The 19,468-nt window shown below is 44.0% G+C and overlaps 1 protein-coding gene across 2 annotated transcripts in view; it reads right to left on the reverse strand.

Annotated features, from left to right (window-relative positions):
- Nucleotides 1-1,095: 1,095 nt before the first annotated feature.
- The window catches only part of LOC139380298 (protein TANC1-like), a 183,201-nt gene continuing 164,828 nt past the window's right edge, over nt 1,096-19,468 (reverse strand). For both annotated transcript variants that reach the window (XM_071122882.1, XM_071122883.1), the window contains exons 19-26: nt 11,660-11,793; nt 11,416-11,542; nt 10,936-11,111; nt 10,516-10,648; nt 8,283-8,374; nt 6,230-6,376; nt 5,477-5,577; nt 1,096-5,291 (exon numbers count right to left, since the gene is read on the reverse strand). In XM_071122882.1, coding sequence (XP_070978983.1) covers nt 3,623-5,291; nt 5,477-5,577; nt 6,230-6,376; nt 8,283-8,374; nt 10,516-10,648; nt 10,936-11,111; nt 11,416-11,542; nt 11,660-11,793 — 2,579 coding nt within the window. In that variant the 3' untranslated portion in view covers nt 1,096-3,622. The remainder of the gene's footprint in view (nt 5,292-5,476; nt 5,578-6,229; nt 6,377-8,282; nt 8,375-10,515; nt 10,649-10,935; nt 11,112-11,415; nt 11,543-11,659; nt 11,794-19,468) is intronic.

The raw sequence follows: 19,468 nt of genomic DNA on the forward strand, positions 1-19,468 counted from the left end.
CTAGTATTTTTTTCACGTTCACTTACTTAGCAAGTTTAGCCTACTCAAACACCCATCTTAAACAGAGAGGGATGCTATGTTGGCTAGCTGGCTAAGGCTATCCAACACTGGAACTCTTCCATGTCAAGGTAAGCATTTGGTTTTATACATTTGTTGCTACCGAGGGCAGCCGGTGTAACTGCTAATGTGCTTGCTGACTGTACTGCATGATTGTAGCGGGTTATTATCTAATATGTTAGTTATATTAGCTATGTTGCCTTTGACGTTAGATAATATGGTGACAACGATGTAGACGGTGTGTAGCGGTTAGCAGTTATGATATGAAGGTTATGCTTGGAAAGATTTTTTTCACTTGGTCACCGACAGCTGATGTGTTGTGCACCGAAGTCAATAACCGAAGTGAAAAAGTATTTGAGTATCATGTAGTAGCCTAAATCTATCAATGTTACATTGAACTGGGTGAATGGAATATGAATGACAGTCATCCAATATGCTGTCATATTTTTTTTTATCGTCCTCCCTCATCTTAAATGGCACCGGCCGCCACTGATGTACTGTCTATGCAGTATAAACAGGTTGTTCTAAAATGTATTGTTGAACTTAGGTCCAAGTTGTTAATGTACATTCAAAGTCTATTGGTAAATAGCCCACCCATTTTCACCTACCTCATCCCCATACTGTTTTTATTTATTTATTTTTCTGCTCTTTTGCACACCAATATCTCTACCTTTACATAACCATCTGATCATTTATCACTCCAGTGTTAATCTGCATAATTGTAATTATTTGCCTACCTTCTCATGCCTTTTGCACACAATGTATATATAGACTCCCCTTTTTTCTACTGTGTTATTGACTTGTTAATTGTTTACTCCATGTGTAACTCTGTGTTGTCTGTTCACACTGCTATGCCTTATCTTGGCCAGGTCGCAGTTGCAAATGAGAACTTGTTCTCAACTAGCCTACCTGGTTAAATAAAGGTGAAATAAAAAAAAAAAATTAAAAAAAAAAAACACGCACTAACGTCCTGGACCAGAGCTATGTCGAACTGTGCCTCTTCTTTTCCCTGCCACAATGAGAGCCAGAAGGCCTGTGTTTTCTCAGTGGGACTTTATTTCCCCATTGTGGGTATGGCAGTAATGTTCTATTACAGTATGTGATTTATGGGTAACACAGCTCACAATACTGGAAACATGGCAACCATTGCAAGTAACATGCATATTAAAATATTATCGATGGCCCCACACTCCCCCAAACCTTTTTTGTTTAAATATTTTTTCTCTTTATTATAAACTGCAATTGTAGCATGCAATTAAACCAATATTATTTTCACAGAGCTTATTATTGAAATCTTAAAATGTCTTAGTAGCTGTGCAAAAATAACTATATAAAATATATTGCTTTTACAATTAACCAAGCCATAGGCGCTGTAAATAAATTAACCTAGACAGCAACAATAAGCAGATACAGAGAGGATTTAGTTTTTAACGTTATCGGGTGATTCATAGAATGTACAAACATATAAACAAATACATTTTTTAGAACCTTGAACACCGTCTGAACCAAAAGAAAACTCAAAATACACATCAGTTGAACAAGTCAATACACTGACAATGACCTTCACTCAAAAGAAGGACAATTACATATTTACAACGTGAAGAACTAGAACATCCTTAGAACACAGGAATGCCCATCTCAAACATATCCTTACATCTCTTCTATCTACGGTGCATTCAGAAAGTATTCAGACCCCTGGACTTTTTCCACATTTTGTTACGTTACAGCCTTATTCTAAAATGGATTACATTTATTTTGTCCCTCATCACTCTACACACACAATATCCCATAATGACAAAGCAAAAACAGGTTTCCAGAAATGCTTGCAAATGTTTAAACCCCCCCGTTCTTCTAGTCTCCCAGTCTTCGCCGCTTAAAAACATGATGCTGCCACCACCATGCTTCACTGTAGGGATGGTGCCAGGTTTCCTCCAGATGTGGCGCTTGGCATTCAGGCCAAAGAGTTCAATCTTGGCTTCATCAGACCAGAGAATCTTGTTTCTCATGGTCTGAGAGTCCTTTAGGTGTCTTTTGTCAAACTCCAAGCGGGCTGTCATGTGCCTTTTACTGAGGAGTGGCTTCTGTCTGGCCACTCTACCATAAAGGCCTGATTGGTGGAGTGCTGCAGAGATGGCTGTCCTTCTGGAAGGGTCTCCCATGTCCATAGAGGAACTCTGGAGCTCTGTCGAGTGACCATTGGGTTCTTGGTCACCTCCCTGACCAAGGACCTTCTCCCCCGATTGCTCAGTTTGGCCGGGCAACCAGATCTAGGAAGAGTCTTGGTGCTTCCAAACTTCTTCCATTTAAGAATGATGGAGGCCAATGTGTTCTTGGGGACCTTCAATGCTGCAGATGTTTTGGTACCCTTCCCCAGAGCTGTGCCTTGACACAATCCTGTCTCGGAGCTCTACGGACCATTCCTTCGACCTCATGGCTTGGTTTCTGCTCTGCCATGCACTATCAACTGTGGGACCTTATATAGACAGGTGTGTGCCTTTCCAAATGATGTCCAATCAATTGAATTTACCACAGGTGGACTCCAATAAAGTTGTAGAAACATCTCAAGGATGATCAATGGAAACAGGATGCACGTGAGCTCAATTTCGAGTCTCATAGCAAAGGGTCTGAATACTTATGTAAATAAGATTGTTTTGCAAATGTATTAAAAATAAAAAACTTTCTAAAAACCGTTTTTTGCTTTGTCATTATGGGGTATTGTGTGTATTTTTATGAGGCTGTAACGTAACAAAATGTGGACAAAGTCAAGGGGTCTGAATACTTTCCGAATGCACTGTATATAGCTCCATAATTCTTCCTTCAGCACCATTGACACAATGAACACAGTTCAAATCCCATTGTATGCGTCCCAAATGGCACCCGATTCCCTATGTAGTGCACTACTGTTGACCAGAGTTGGTCAAATGTAGAGCACTATATACGGTGCCATTTGGGATGCACATATTGTTTTATACTCAACCTTCAACAACTCAGTAATAACATTATATTGTATAAGCACTTTACTTAAAGGCCTATGTAAATGCGTAAAGTGCCGGGACTGTTTTGTCTATTAGTACATGCCCAATGACTGTCTCAGTGCAATGTCTCCAGCTTTGCTGAATGACAGGGAGCATGTCGTCCTGTAACAGAAGCAAACAGCCGTATGCATTAGTAGGAAAGAAATACATCTGTTCCGTTTCTGCTTCACTCAAAACGCTGCCTGTGGCGGATATTCACCAGGGGGAACAAAATTATTTAAAAGTTTAGACCTAAAACACAATTTTTTGATGGGCTGGGACAAACTTAAGCAATCCCTCCATTTGGAATTTTTGCTAAGAGATGTGTGTGTTGAGTGTGTGTACAATGTGTGTGTGTGTGTATGTGCATGCATATCTGTGTGTGTATGTGTGCACGTGTGTGTGTGTGTATGCGTGTGTGTTGAGTGTTAATGTGTGTCTTGAGTGTGTGTACAATGTGCATGAGTGTGTTGTCTATGTGCGTGTGTATCTGTGTGTGGGTATGAGCGCATGTGTCTTCGTGTGTGTTGAGAGAAGGAGGATACATATCCCTACACATTTGACTCTATGAATGATCGCTTTGGTTTCATTGAGGCTACGTGAATGGCGGGATTATCTCGGGCTAAACTCGGCTGCTTGGGTTTACTGTCCACAAAAGCGTGCGACGGCATGGCCAGTGCTGGCTTGGATTCCTTGTAACAGGTGGCTGCTTGGCAGAACTTCTCTGTGAATTCCTTCGAGTGCATTCCGTTCTGCAGGCTCCCCATAGCACCCTGAGATGGAGCTTTGAGCTGCTCGTAGTAAGTGCTCCCTGTTTTGGCATAAGGTAGCTCACAGTTCGCCCCCGTCGCCTGTAGGCCCATGGCAGACATGGATTGGCACACTAATCCCTCCGAGGAGTGACTCTGCCAGCTGCGGAGGGCTCCGGTGGGGGGCTGAAGGCCCGGGTGGCTCTGGAGTCCTTGGTGCTGCTGTTGCTGCTGCAGTTGTTGCTGCTGAAGAAAGCGTGCCGTCTTGTCCATGATGCCCATGAAGGGCCTGGGTTTCCACTCGCTCGTGCCTCCCTGATTCTGGCCCTGCTTTGCCTTGTCTGTGGTGGTTTTGGTGCGTACATCAGGGCCCTGCAGCTTGCCACTGTCAGACAGGCTACTGCTGGACGCCAGGGAGCTGGTGGAGCTGGACACCCTGATGTTGCTGCCTCCCCCTTGGGAGCATGCCTGGGAGACCCCGTTACCCCCGCACTCCTTTCTCTGCTCCTGGCCTGGCCCTGAGGCGTCGAGGAGGCCCTGGGGAGACACTGAAGTCAGTGCGTCCAGGGAGGACACCGAGTGGGCAGACAGACGGTCCTGGGCCTTGCAGGAGGAGTAGCTGGTCTGGGACAAGTGCAGGGACTCGCTGTCCCTGTCACAGTGATGGCCCATAGCCATGTTCTGGGACTGCGAAGCAGCAGCCATGGACAGGCGTTGCTCCCCGTAGACGGGCTCGTCGGGAGGGGGCGGTAGAGGGCTGATGTCGATGCCTAGCCCTGGACCTGGCTTCAGCATGCTGGACATGTGTCGGCTGGGCAGGGGGCTGGAGGGAGCGTACTGGGACTTGGCCCCCGAGGAGCGGCCTCCTGCCTGCAGGGAGCTCATGTGCTGGTTGGTTTTCACTATCTGGGCCTGCTTGGTGGGTTGGAGGACCAGGCCCTGCTGGGCCATGGGCTCTCTGGGCTCCCTGGGGGGGTAGCGGTGGTGACTCAGCCTTCCAGGGCCTGTGAGGCCGGAGGGGGGAGAGCCAGGCCTGGTGTTCTGCTGCTGCGGCAGCTGGGTGGCTAGACTGAGTGAGTCAGGCAGAGTTCTATTGAGGGAGTAGATCTTCTGAGGCCAGGGTTCACCCTTCTCTCCTCTCCTCTCTGAGTGGTGAGACTGCTGAGAAGTCCCCTCCTCCTCTTCCACATCGTTCAACCTCAGAGTGTTCTGTCCATCCAGACTTTTACTGACAGCCACTCTATGCTCCGACACCTCCTCCTCCTCCTCTTCCTCGTGTTCGTGATCAGAGTCGTGGTTGGCCGGAGTCTGGTTGGACAAGGACGTTCCCCCCTGCGGGTTGCCCTGGGTGGTGCTGCGCTGCATCTGCTTACACTCCTCCTCCACACGGGCCAGCAGCCGCCGGATCTCCCGGTTGTTGGGGCACAGCTTTCCAGCTTCGTGCAGGTCAGCCATGGCTGCCGTGAACTGCCTGTGGAGGGATGGAGGGGGGGAGAGGGAGAGCGAGAAGGGCGGTCGTGAGAGAATGAGAGTGACTAAGTGGGTCAGTCGAGAAGTGCAGTACTTCTAAACAAGCCAAACCCCATTCTCCCAATTCATACTAACAATGCCCCCCTAAAAGAGACACTTGAGGCTTCTCCTGATGAATAGCTTTACCTGCTGCTCCTCTTAGCTCGGGCGCGGGCATAATAGGCCTCGTACGATTTGGGTTTCAGCTCCAGGGCCTTTGTAGCAAACTCCTCAGCCATGCCAAAATCCTGTTGCGAGGGAAGGGGAAGATCAATACGACTAACCAATGCAGGGAAATGCAAACGCACATTGTCCAGGGGGCCAGCTCTCTCTCTCACTTTGATTGTTTATGGGAACAAGCTGACATTAGCCCCAGTAATGACTACAAGCATACTATCGCTTATGGACTTCTAAACAGTTTATCATTTAGCCTCAAATGGCTCAATCAGACTCACTCAACTGGACTGCTAAATAGCTATACTTCTGTCCCAGTAGTAGACAGTATTATTTAATGCATTCAATCTGTTTCTGAGAGCATTGTTTTAAGTTTATGGTACGTTTCATCAATCATAGGCCTGGAACACGGATATGCTCAAAATTGCGCAGTCTACTACTCTCTAACAGCAGCCACAACAGCCATACTTCTGTCTGTGAAATCATTAGCTTGGACTGTATCTTCTGCTGAGCATTTCTTTCAAACATGTTCAAAAACACACAGCACAACAACAGTTTCATCACCATAACTATCTTCCATTGTCCCGTGCTACTGTTATACATGACCTGATCACATATTGTGCCTTTTTAACGGAGACCACTGGAAACAAATGTTCAAGTAATTAGAGGAGAAATGTACAGCATTAGAGGATAAAAGGGGAGCAGGATAGACGTGAGGATTCTTACGTTGGTTTTCCTGCGACAGCGGGAGAGGTTGAGGTACAGAGACACCCTCAGCTCTTTGAAGGCCTTTAGGTCATCACCGAACCCTTCCCTGGGAAACTTCCTCAGAGCATACTGGTACCTCTGGGCTGCCTCTTTCATCTTCCCCTTCTGAAGGTGTGTGGGGGGGAGGAGAGAGAGGGAGAGAAGGTAGGTTGTCAGATCCTCCCCCAACCCAACTGGCACGTCGCAGCAGCTCACACACAGTCCCTCCCTTTGTCATCAATCACACACAGGTCCCACCTGAGCGGATTGTCCTTTCTGCCACAAAACTCAATCAATCCCAGCTCAAAGTGTGAGTTTGGCGTTGCACACACCCATTCATCTCTGCTGCGTCGCATTGAGCTGCTCAAAATATAACAGTCACTGTTGTTACCTCTCATCCAAATTACAGTGGCTGAGGTGTCCTTTTTATCCAAACACTCCCTCTGATGGCCAAGCAATCCAATGACGTCATGTAATACAGTGCGGAAAGTATTCAGACCACTTCACTTTTTTTTTTACGTTACAGCCTTATTCTAAAATGGCTTAAATGCATTTTTTTCCTCATCAATCTACACACAATACCTTATTTTTTACAACAGGTTTCAGACATTTTTGTAAATGTATTAAAAATCAAAAACTGAAAAACATTATTTACATAAGTATTCAGACCCTTTGCTATGAGACTCAAAAATAAGCTTAGGTGCATCCAACTTGATTGGAGTCCACCTGTGGTAAATTCAATTGATTGGACATGATTTGGAAAGGCACACACCTGTCTATATATGGTCCCACAGTTGACAGTGCATGTGAAAAAGCAAAAACCAAGCCATGAGGTTCAAGGAATTGTACGTAGAGCTCAGAGACAGGATTGTGCCGAGGCACAGGTCTGGGGAAGGGTACCAAACAATGTCTGAAGCATTGAAGGTCCTCAAGAAAACAGTGAACTCCATCATTCTTAAATGGAAGACGTTTGGAAGCACCAAGACTCTTCCTAGAGCTCCTCTGTGGAGGTGGGAGACACTTCCAGCAGAACAACCATCTCTGCAGCACTCCACCAATCAGGCGGAAGCCACTCCTCAGTAAAAGGCACATGACAGCCTGCTTGGAGTTTGACAAAAGGCACCTAAAGGACTCTCAGACCATGAGAAACAAGATTCTCTGGTCTGATGTTTTTCAGTGGCAGGGATTGGGAGACTAGTCAAGATCAAGGAAAAGATGAATGGGGAAAAGTACAGCAAGAAACTTGATGAAAATGTTTTCCAAAGCACTCAGGACCTCAGACTGGGGCAAAGGTTCACCTTCCAATAGGACAACGATCCTAAGCACACAGCCAAGACAACGCAGGAGTGGCTTCAGGACAAGTCTCTGAATGTCCATGAGTGACCCAGCCAGAGCCCGGACTTGAACCTGATTGAACATCTCTGGAGAGACCTGAAAATATCTGTGCAGCGACGCTCCCCATCCAACCTGACAGAGCTTGAGAGGATCTCCAAAGAAGAATGAGAGAAACTCCCCAAATACAGGTGTGCCAAGCTTGTAGCATCATACCCAAGAAGACTCCAGGCTGTAATCGCTGCCAAAGGTGCTTCAACAAAGTACTGATTAAAGGGTCTGAATACATATGTAAATGTCATATGTCAGCTTAAAATGTTTAGTACATTTGGAAACATTTCTAAAAACCTGTTTTGGCTTTGTCATTATGGGGTATTGTGTGTAGATTGATGATGAAAAAAACACTTAAATACATTTTAGAATAAGGCTGTAACGTAACAAAAGGTGGATAACGAAGTGGTGTGAATACTTTCTGAATGCATTGTAATTATATTGTATGCATCAGTCTTTTTTTATTTTGTTGTAGCCCATTGTAAAATACTATTTACTCAGAACACACTTGACTATATCAATACACCATTGCGAGCCTACATAGGTTGCATGCATCCCAGATGGTACCCTATTCCCTATTTAGTGCACTACTTTTGACCAGGGAACATATGGTGCCATTTGGGACGCAAACCTAATCACTTTTCTGTACCTTGTAAAGCACGTTGCCCTCCTCCATAAGCTTCTGCAGGAGAATGATGAGGATGTCAGGCTTGGACGTGGCCATAGCCCAGGCAGCATTCCCTGTTGATCCACACAGACATACACACACAGAGTAGAGTTACACCACTGCCGCTCCCCGACCCACGGACTATATTCACTAGGAAATTGGTAACAAGGTAAAGTTACCTAAAGATTGTACCTGATCGATCATAAGGCGACGTTCTGTAGCCTTACGGTTACATTGAAAGCAGTTTAGAAGAAGAGAAAAGGGATGAGAGATTGAAGGAAGGAGGGAAGGAATCATGCAAAGAGAAAAGCATTCAGAAAGGCAGAAGATCATTTGAAACTGCTATGGCTATAAAATGTGATTTATTCATTTTGGACCTTTCCAAGCTTAAATTGCCTCACGTTTTCTGCTTTTGTGTCGACCATTTTATTTCCTGCACTGATAATACTGAGAGTTTGCCAGTGGATATACTGTACCTATAATTGCATTGATATGAAACAAAATGGTGATTTGCTGGTCGTAAAGGCAATTGAGATTATAGAGACTGATAGCATTGTGTGCTAAGAGCAGACTACATTGCTACCAGGGCAAGGGGAGAGGGTTGGAGGTATTGGCCATTAGCTAACTCTGGGTGAGGTGCCTGGCTGGCCCACACTGCAGATGTAAAATGAGGCAGATAAGCTCTAGGCCTAGATAGCTCAGTGAATGTCATTTTGGTGATAAGTCACTTTCTCAAATTAGCACGCCGGCGCACCTTTGGGAGAAAGGAAACTCACAGACACACAAAGAGAGCGCGAGAAAGAGCGGGAGGGAGAGAGAGAGAGGGAGACGGTACACATTAGGGTTGGGCGGTCTTCCAGATTTTCATACCGTCATACCATTTCTGTACCACACCGGGGTAAACGATATTACCGAAAGTGCACACCAAAAAAAATAATTATTGATTGAACGTCTCTCCTGTAACCAAAACGATTGATATTGACATCTAGCCACGTAGCTAGCAAGTTAGCAAACCAAATACATAGCTGCTACCATGAGTTGGATATGATTTATTTGACACATCTTAACATTTCTTATAGTTCTACTTAACTTATAGTTCTAAGCAGTGGCGTAGTATGCCCAACCTCCAATAATAATAATAATTTAAATGGTATATGGCCCAAGCCTACTACACACTAGGTGAATCCTGGTTGAAATCTGTTCAGTGTCATTGCCCTTGAATTTAGCACTAGGTTTGGGTAATATTACCATAGTGTCGTCTATTGAGGATGACCGACAGCCGTTGTCGATGGTGACGACATCGCAATGTGACAGACGATACCCATTTCAACTTGACTGGCACCGCGCAGTAAAGAGCAGGGCAGTGCATGGGTGACATTCCGAGTAGACCGTCTATATTCCTATTTGCTATATAGCCTACTTCCAAAAAACATGTTATACTTACAGAATGCAAGAGAACAATGTAGAATAACTTAAATAAGGTAATAATGAGAGATCAACAACAATAGAAAGATAGAAAACAAATCTATTCTTACAGCTTTATTTTGAATGACCAACACTACAGACAAGTGAAATTGAGCAAACAATACCAAGATGGGAAAAATTGAATGAGAAAAAAAGCCTAGAACTGAGAAAAGGTTATGAATGAAACGATGCGCAACCTAGAGTTGGGCTAGGCCTGTTTCCATATTATTCAAAAAATATGCAAACTACTGACATATAGCCTAGGCCAAGAGAGGAGCATGAGGCAAAAATGCTAATCATTTGATAATTATCCAGTTCTGAGGACAGAAGAGTTGCTTGCTCTGCAGCCCATGGTGATTTAACTAGTAACCTATTCCAGAGTTACTCAATCACTTTTGTCATGGCCGTGATACCTCTCGTCCCTCCCGTAGCATGTGCGCTTGTTTATGTATCATTTTTTTGGGGGGGGTGTGTAACATTGTCTATTGGCCAATTTTATAAGAACAGAATCACGATAGGACATTATTTCAAATTTCCGATTTTGGCACTGAGCATCCAGATTCCATGGCGATAACCTCATTATATTTAGTAAGACTGAAGTCTTACTAAGGCTCAAGTCACCTTTCTCTCATTACTATTGTAAAGCCAAAGTAGTTCAATCACTAGACTTTAAGGTTGTAGGAAAGAACACTGAAAGAACAGTGTATCTAGAAACCAACACAAATTATAGTTACAGTTCTTAGTTTCTTACCCAGTTTAGCCCCCTTCTTCAGCAGGGTCACCACTACCGATGTGTTCCGACACCCTATCGCCCGGTCCAACGGCCTCATACCACTGTAGTCTACATGCTCTATCACGGCTCCTTTCTCCACCAGGTAATGGACCTTCACAACCGGAGCAACACAGTCAAACACACACTCTTAAGTCCCCTACAGTCAGAACAAACACTCTTAACTCTCCTATAGATCCGTGGTAATTCCCAGCAGTGTGTGTCTCATAAGGAGACCCAGAGCACTTGTGTTGGGCCTAACTAAGGGGCAGGCCTAGTGAGACCGATTTAGACAGAGACAGACAGACAGTTATTATGCTCAATCTCGTCTGTCTTCCTGTCCCGTCCGTCCGTCTGCCTGTCTGTCAGTCTCACTGTCTGTCAATGTATCTCGCTACTCACAATCTCCGCGTCGCCGTAGAAGGCGGCCAGGTCCAGCGGAGTCCGTCCATTCTTGTCTGTGTGGTCTATGACCGCACCCTTCTCCACCAGAAACTGCACAACGTTCTTATGTCCTTTCAAACACGCCCAGCTCATGGGCGTTAACCCTTCCTTGTCCATCGACGTCAACGACGCACCTAGTGAAGAATAAATCAAGCATTCAACAGCAGATTTATTAAAACCACAGCATATGACCTTCACTCAACAAACCATTCAATATTTGGATACTTTTGAATTTGGATTGAATCTGACTTTAGAGAAAGAGCAGACTGGTTTACATTGTGATGGCTGACACGGTCTGCGTCCCAAATGGCACCCTATTTCCTATACAGTGCACTACTTTTGGGACTCCTATGAGCCCCGGTAAAAAATATACTATAAAGGGAATAGGGTGCCATTTGGGATGCAAGCATGATCTAGTGTAGCATCGTGGTAGCTCACCCTTTGACAGCAGAAAGTCGGTAGTGCTCAGGTGGCCCTCGCACGCCGCCACCATTAGTAGTGTCCGTCCCTGTTTGTCACTGATGTTCACGTCAGCACCATCCTGCTGCAGCAGCAGCTCTGCAATCTAACCCGCACACACGCACACAAACAGACGTGAACTCCACTTCCTCGGGGTAAATCATCAAGGTTCCTTTGACGTGTAACTGTAGTTTGAGGCAATATGATCGTGTGTGTGTCTCACCTGCCAGTGTCCTTGTCTGACAGCACAGAAGAGAGGGAAGACCCCCCTGCGGTTGACCTGCTGCACCATGGCCCCGTGCTCCAGCAGGAAGCCACACACGTCCATCTTGCCCCGACCCGCCGCCGCCGTCAGAGCTGAGGAGACCAGAGGAAAGGGGTCAGGACTGGACCCGGGTCAGCTAGGGCACCACTGCACCAATGGTGAGACCTCACACATACACAGGACAGGGTCTGGCTCGCTCGTGACAGGGCCTGCTCCCTCTAGTCCACATTTAAGTTGAAAACATACAGCATTTAGTTGTCTATCCACTGAGTGCCGATAATTGGACTAAAACACAATTCAGTATTATTTCCTTCTTGACAATATAACATAATTTAGAGGGAAAACACAAGTGTCTGAATTTTAAATCGAGGCTGATAAAGCCAACCTGTAGGAAACAATACTGTCTTGATTGTATTGTTGTTTGCAAATCTATGTGAAATCTTATCTCTTGGAAACTTGTATTGTGCCTGTCATTACTTGACAAAAATAAACATAATACAGGTGATCAGGAAGTTTGGCTGTTTACCCAGAAACCGTCCCAATGTTACACGAACGCACACACATTATGTATATAGGTATGCCATTAATACAAATACCGCAATTGTTAACTTGTGCCAAGAGAGAAAGCTTTGAGACTTGAGTAGTGATCTTATCTAATGTCTAGCAGAATAGCGGGTCCAAAATGATGACAACAGGGAAAAAACTCAATAAGATACCATTAGTTTGCTGGTACATCTTTGCCATTTCTGTTACAGTACTTTAATAAAACAGATTCAAGTGTCTTCAACCTAACATACTAAGATGCAGTGAAAAGAATACTACAGTCCATGTGTTTCTCATCTCCTGATTAGCACACTGAGCCATAGCAGTAGGCCCACATTCAGTGGATACTATACTTTTACTATGAGATGTGGTAGATTTAAGCAATAAGGGAGGGACTCCCGAGGGAGTGTGGTATAAGGCCAATATACCACGGCTAAGGGCTGTTCTTAAGCACGACGCAACGCTGAATGCCTAGACACAGCCCTTACCTGTGGTATATTGGCCATATATCACAACCCCCTGAGGTGCCTTATTGCTATTATAAACTGGTTACCAACATAATTAGATCAGTAAAAATAAATGTTTTGTCATACCCGTGGTATACGGTCTGATATACCACAGCTGCCAGCATTCAGGGCTCGAACCACCCAGTTCATAATCAGATTCAAGTCTTGGATGAAAGTTGGTATCCGAACAATAAACCCACACAGAGAGAGACTGGTGGTGCATTCGGATTCACCTCAGGAAAACGAAAGACCCAGATTAAAGACCCAGATCACCTGTCTCAGGCTGAGGGGCATCATCCATCATGATGGGAGTGTGAGCGGAGGGCCGTTACGTCTCAGCCAACCACAACCTCCATCTGCTCCCCTAGCATATCTCCTCAGAGCAGAGAGACTATGGCATGCGTCCCAAATAGCACCCTACTCTCTATGTAGCACACTACTTTTGACCAGGGCCCATAGGGAATAGGGTGCCACTTGGGACACACACTCTGGAACAACAGCAGTCGAAGACGGACATTATTGTTACTGTGCGCTCTTTCAGGGATGCATCCATTTTGAGACATTGATAGAATCCTATGTGCCTCTATTAGTCAAACATTAGGGAACACCCAATGAAAGGTTTGGTCTGTATACTACTTTCAAACCCTACAGGAGACCTCAGTGGCATCCATCTATGATCTTCCAAGGCCAATTCAATGTGTTTGATCTTCTCTCTGATCTCACAAATGTGTCTCTTTACTGTGCCCATTCCCTCTATATCTCGGTCTCTCCCTCCATCCTTCCTTCCCTCCTTCATAGAGCCAGGCAGATTTATATCTTAAGTCATGTTCTGTAATAAGCCACTCAACTTTATCTTTTCTCCTAATCTGCCTCTCTCTCCGGTCTGGCCCACTAAGACTGGTGTCCTGAGGGGTGGACTGTAAATCACTGACTGATAAACAGACCAAACACGGACAGACCGGTCCTCTTCCTGACCAAACTATCCCAAAGGCTGAAAGACTGTGCGCCAAATGGTAGCCTATTCCCAATAATTGTACACTACTTTTGACCAGAAGAACCCTATAGGCCCTGGTCAAAAGTAGTGCACAGTGTCCCGCATCAGTTCGTAAACAAGCACTAGTCGCTCAAATGTAGTTGATTTTACCATTTTAGGAGACCATTGCTGGGCTAACAAACTGGAGAAGCAGGGTCCCAGCTGTATCTGTCAGTCAAGGACACCTCAGCAACATACAGTATCTATCACATGAAGACCTACTTCCTGACTGTGGCATCATGGGAGCTGCGGTCTGTTTCTATAGGTCTAGGTCATTACAAGTTCACTCCACTAGCAGAGAAACTACTCGCTGACATATCATCCTGGTGTGCGTCCTCCCACCTGGGACTGGCATCCTTGACTGTGGTGTCACGACTGTGGTGTTTCCACACCGCTCTGCACGCTTGTCTACATACTCCGTAAGAGAAACCGCTCTCTCTCACCCCCCCTGTGTCGGGATGAATGACTGATGGGCGAGCGGCGCACGCAACAACCCACCGCCGTGTAAATAATTAAACACAACCAAACACTTAGAACACAGCCAACTAAACACCACATGTATTAAACACCTCCTATAAACGGGGGTGATTTCATCATTTAAAAAGATTCTTACAGGCATAATTACAGTGGATGAAAAGACAATATACGAGGCTACACCCAGTGGCGCAACTGAATATTTCATGATAATGAGAAGTTGATCTCATCGTTTCATTAAGTAATGTAGAAAATGTCAGGGCCGCTGTTTGACTTGGCCACTGCATTACTCATTTAGAACATGCACAAACCTCTTTTACAGATGGAAAACAACCTCCATTTGTCCATTTCTACAGAAACCATATAACCTCACAATAGTTCCTCTTTGTAACTTGAGATATATGCTACGTGATCACAAAGGTTATACCGCACTGTGTCTATTTGTCTTTCCCCTAATCTTTTCAACTGCTGCCAACTTATTCACATCTATTCTACAAAGAAGACACCACTATTACCCTTTCTCCTTCCCAGAGGTAAAACTCTGTCATTCTGAGGAGGGATTTTACATGATAGTGCCAACACAGAGACGTAATCCAATCTCTCGCTATCCAAACAAAGTACAGTGGGCCTATTTGCATAAAGATGTTATTCCTTTCACACTTTGCCTTTCAAATATGAAATTATATTTCTCTGACAGGTTGTTAACTGAAGGAATTTGTTCAGCGCTGTAGCGATGAATGTCAATTTTCGGGAGGGTATTTCACCTGGGCTATCTTACAGAGTTTTCTCCTGCTGTATATCTCCATATAGGCCTCTGGATTAGGTTTATAAACCCTCAAACAAAATTGATATAAATGACTTCAGGCTGTGATATTCACTTGCAGTATTTCTAAGGCCGAACCAGTTCTGCTGCCTATGCCGTATCCACAACATTTAAGTGTAGATGTTCTTTTCTATATAGCCCTGTGATGGCTCTCCATTGAATAACAACCCAATCATACCCGCAAAGAGGCATTGAATACAGCCATTTAAGTGGAGCTCCCAAGTGGTCAGGAAGAGTGCAGAGAAGCGTAGCCTCTTTGTTTGCTAAAATACATATTTTCAAAGAGTTTAAACTAACCACAGTGCCCAAAATAATGCACATTTGCCTATCTTCTCGAATACAAAGTGTTGCTTTGAATGAGCCTAGTGCCAGGTGGGTGCAATTAGCTTTCAAAACGCGTTAATTTGCGGAGATGGGCGTTGGAGCGCGTCTCCTTGTTTTAGCTCGCTGGTGTTGTGCCTGGCGTCATGGGGCCACCTGTGACCTGTATTAGCCTGGAACGGATGGGAGTTTGAAGGTTTAACATCCAGGTGAATACATAGAGCTCAGAGGTACAGTAAATGTTGGATCACTGTCAGCTACAGCTTGGACATAACTATTTTTTGCATCTGAGCTCCTAGAGTGTGCGGCTCTCCTTTATTGTTTAAGTGTTCCACTCCGCTAGCCAGCACCTCGCCTAAATAGGTGTGCGTTTCTTTCACCTCTAGCTACAGCAGGTGGCACATACTGGATGACTTTGAGAATGAAGGCAAGCATGACTACTGATTATTCACAGCAATGGTCATGTTTACAGGGCCACCAGCCAAGGCCTGGGTGTAAATCCGCTCAGTTTAAAACACACCATACACACCTGCCTACCCGTTATAATAAATTAGCATTTTGTCCTATACCTCTTGCACTACCGTCTAAACAAGTAAAAAGAAAGTAGGCCTCTATCCTTCTCTAAGTAGGAAACAAAGTAGGTGGTGGGGGTGTGAACAGAAATGTTGTTATGCAGCAGTGTGATGATGTAACAAGGTGCAAAACATGAAGTAGCACTTTATGATTAAAAAAATAAAAGGTTTCTGGCCCAATCTAAAATAACACTGGCCCATTCCTCAGCCCTACGAACACGCAGCCCCTAAGATGGAAAGCAGCCGTTTCCAGAGAAGAAGGGCCATTTCGAAAGGGGATATCTTTGTCCCTAGGATGTAATAAGCTTCAAAGCCCTTCAGCACTTTTTTTGGCCAGGAAATGTATTTTGCAGAAGCAGCACCAGTTAGCAGCAGTAGCACTGAGGAGAACGCATCATCGGTGTCCAAAATGGCACCCTATTCCCTATGTAGTGCACTACTTTTGACAAGGGCCCATTGGGCTCTGGTCTAAAGTAGTGCACTATAGGGAATAGGGTACTATTTGTGATGCAGGAGCCTTTTTCCCCTAGACCTAATGGGCTGACCTACATCTCAGAGCCATTTGTTACTGCTAGGCTGGCTGTCTACACCAACCTGGCATACTACTGAGGCCACAGAGAGACTATTGTTCACATTCTCTCATCATTAGATTGTGTGCTCTAAATTTTCTCCCTCTCTCACCATTAGACTGTGTGCTCTAAAAAAACACACACATCATTAAATGAGCTGACCGAATGATGAAGAGTTGGGAAATTCTGGACCATTTGAGGATTTCTGAGCAACAGTTGGTCACCATGATCATATAAAATGGGTTTCTTTATTCTTGGGCCTTACAAGTGAAGTTCTGCTACTTGGAACACTTAACAGACACTCACAGATCCCGCTCTGTGCTGTTGTACTCTCATCTTTAACGGACTACCTCAGGGAAGAGAATCTGTGGTGTCAGTCTCTGGCTGTCTTTATCTCCAGTGTGCAGCTTTCCACAAGAGGCCAAGATGATAACAAAAACCACAAGAAGAATTTCTAAAAAGCTGTACTGCTGTAGCCAGCATTTGAAATGGCACCCTATTCCCTATGGACCCTGGTGAAAAGTAGTGCACTATTAATGGAATAGTGTGCCATTTGGGAAACAGTATCCTAACAATGTGTTTTTACTCATTCAGTACACAGAAATGCTGCACCAACAATGGTGATGGTACTGGTAAGTTGTAATGTTAATAAGCATGGGGGTACTGTGACGGTGGCAAATGTTTCAAACCCATCCCAGATCTCAGACCATTTTAATACGTCCATACCCAGAGGCCTCGTCTTTATTTTTACTTGAATTAAAACAGACATTTGATTTATTCAGCACTTCTATGACAACCCTGCTGACTCATAGATATGACAACAGACTCCTGCTTATAGTCTGCGTCCCAAATGGCACTCTGTTCCCTATATAGTGCACTACTTTTGACCAGGGCCCATAGGGAATACGGTGCAATGGGCCCTGGCCAAAAATAGTGCACTATATATGGAATTAGGGCCATTTGGGATGTAGCTTTGTTCCCTGTTCCACTTGGCTTCCTGCACCATTACCAGGATCAATCTTAAATTGCTTTGACCTGCAGCCACCCCCTGCCAGTGCCAGCTCCATTTCTCCTGCTCCTGCTTTCTGTCTCTCAGCTGTTTTTTTATTTTTTAGATTGGTCCCACATTTGCTACCTCCTCCAAATGAGTTCCAGCATATACATTCAGCTGGCCATTAATTAGGCAATTTGGGACGTGTACATACATTTGTGGACTTTTAAATTATTCCGAAAGTATTCACACCCCTTGACTTTTTTCACATTTTGTTGTGTTACAAAGATTAAAATGAATTGAATTGTCTTTTTTTTATTTGAAAAAAATCCACTTTTTATTTTTATTAATGGAATAAATTAGTTAAGTATTCAACCCCTGAGTCAATACATGTTAGAATCACCACTGGCAGCGATTACAGATGTGAGTCTTTTGGGGTAAGTCTCTAAGAGCTTTGCAAACCTGGATTGTACAATATTTGCTCACTTTTACAAAAAAAAAACAATTTCAAGCTCTGTTAAGTTGATTGTTGATCAGCCATTTTCAAGTCTTGCCATAGATTTCCAAGCAGATTGAAGTGAAAACTGTAACAAGGCCACTCAGGAACATTCAATGTCATCTAGATAGGTATATTTGGCCTTGCGGTTTACAATGCCTGTAGAAAGTGTTACAAAATGTGTTACAGCCTGAATTTAAAAATGATTAAATTGAGAATGTTTATCACTGGCCTACACACAATAACCCATAATGTCAAAGTGGAATGATGTTTTTAATTTATTTTACAAATGAATGAAACATGAAAAGCTGAATTGTCTTGCTTCAATCCAACCCCGTTGGTGAGCCTAAAGTTCAGGAGTGAACATTTGCTTAACAAGTATAAGTTGCATGGACTCACTTCTAAAAACATGTTTTTACTTTGTAATTATGGGGTATTGTGTGTAGATGAGCGAGGAAAATGTAATCCATTTTTAATTCAGGCTGTTACGCAACAGAATGTGAAATAAGTCTAGGGGTTTGAATACTTTCTGAAGGCACTGTAGGTTATTGTCCAGCTGAAAGGGGGATTTGTCTCCTAGTGTTTGTTGGAAAGCAGACTGAACCAGGTTTTCCTCCAGGACTTTGTCTGTGCTTAGCTCGATTCCGTTTATTTTTATCCTAAAACACTCCCTAGTCCTTGCCAATGACAGGCATACCCATAACATGATACTTATTATCTGAATTGTTAAGCCAATTTTTGATCCTGAAGTTATGTAGGCTTGCCATAACAAAGGTGTTGACTACTTATTGACTCAAGACATTTCAGATTTAATTTTGCTTTAATTTGTAAAAAATTGCTAAAAACCTTATTCCATTTTGACATTGTGGGGTATTGTGTGTAGGCCAGTGTCACAAAATCTAAATATAATCCATTTTAAATTCAGGCTGTATTAACAAAACGTGGAAAAAGTAAAGGGGCGTCAATACTTTCTCAAGGCTCTGTACTGTAACTATTGATTCTTGAAGAATATAACTTATACATTTCTTGTTTGAATCTGTTTTCCCCTCTAAGTCCTAAGACTTCGACCTTTCCCAACATCTGCAGTATTACCACTGGGACTAAATTATTCATTTCAGATCTTTAACAGAAACTAAAGCTCTGGCTTGACTCCTACTAAGAGGAATATATGAGCAGGTGTGTTTTAATGGCAGAGGAGGAAAACAGGACAAATGGCTTGGCATGACCTAAATGGACAATGTACTGCACCGATGACTCAGTGCTTAGAATGGACTGCTGGGAGCGATGCCTGTAATTCTGCTCTAAAGTAGAAAATCACTCAGTTAGCACTACCGATACAGGATAGCCTGACGACTCTCCATCCAGATAAAAGCCCAAATGAACAAAGCAGGGACGCTTTTAAGGGAAGGAGAATAGGAAAATTGGACAGGCTTTAAAAG

Source organism: Oncorhynchus clarkii, chromosome 22 (assembly GCF_045791955.1).
Source record: "Oncorhynchus clarkii lewisi isolate Uvic-CL-2024 chromosome 22, UVic_Ocla_1.0, whole genome shotgun sequence".
NCBI classification, from domain to species: Eukaryota; Metazoa; Chordata; class Actinopteri; order Salmoniformes; family Salmonidae; genus Oncorhynchus; species Oncorhynchus clarkii.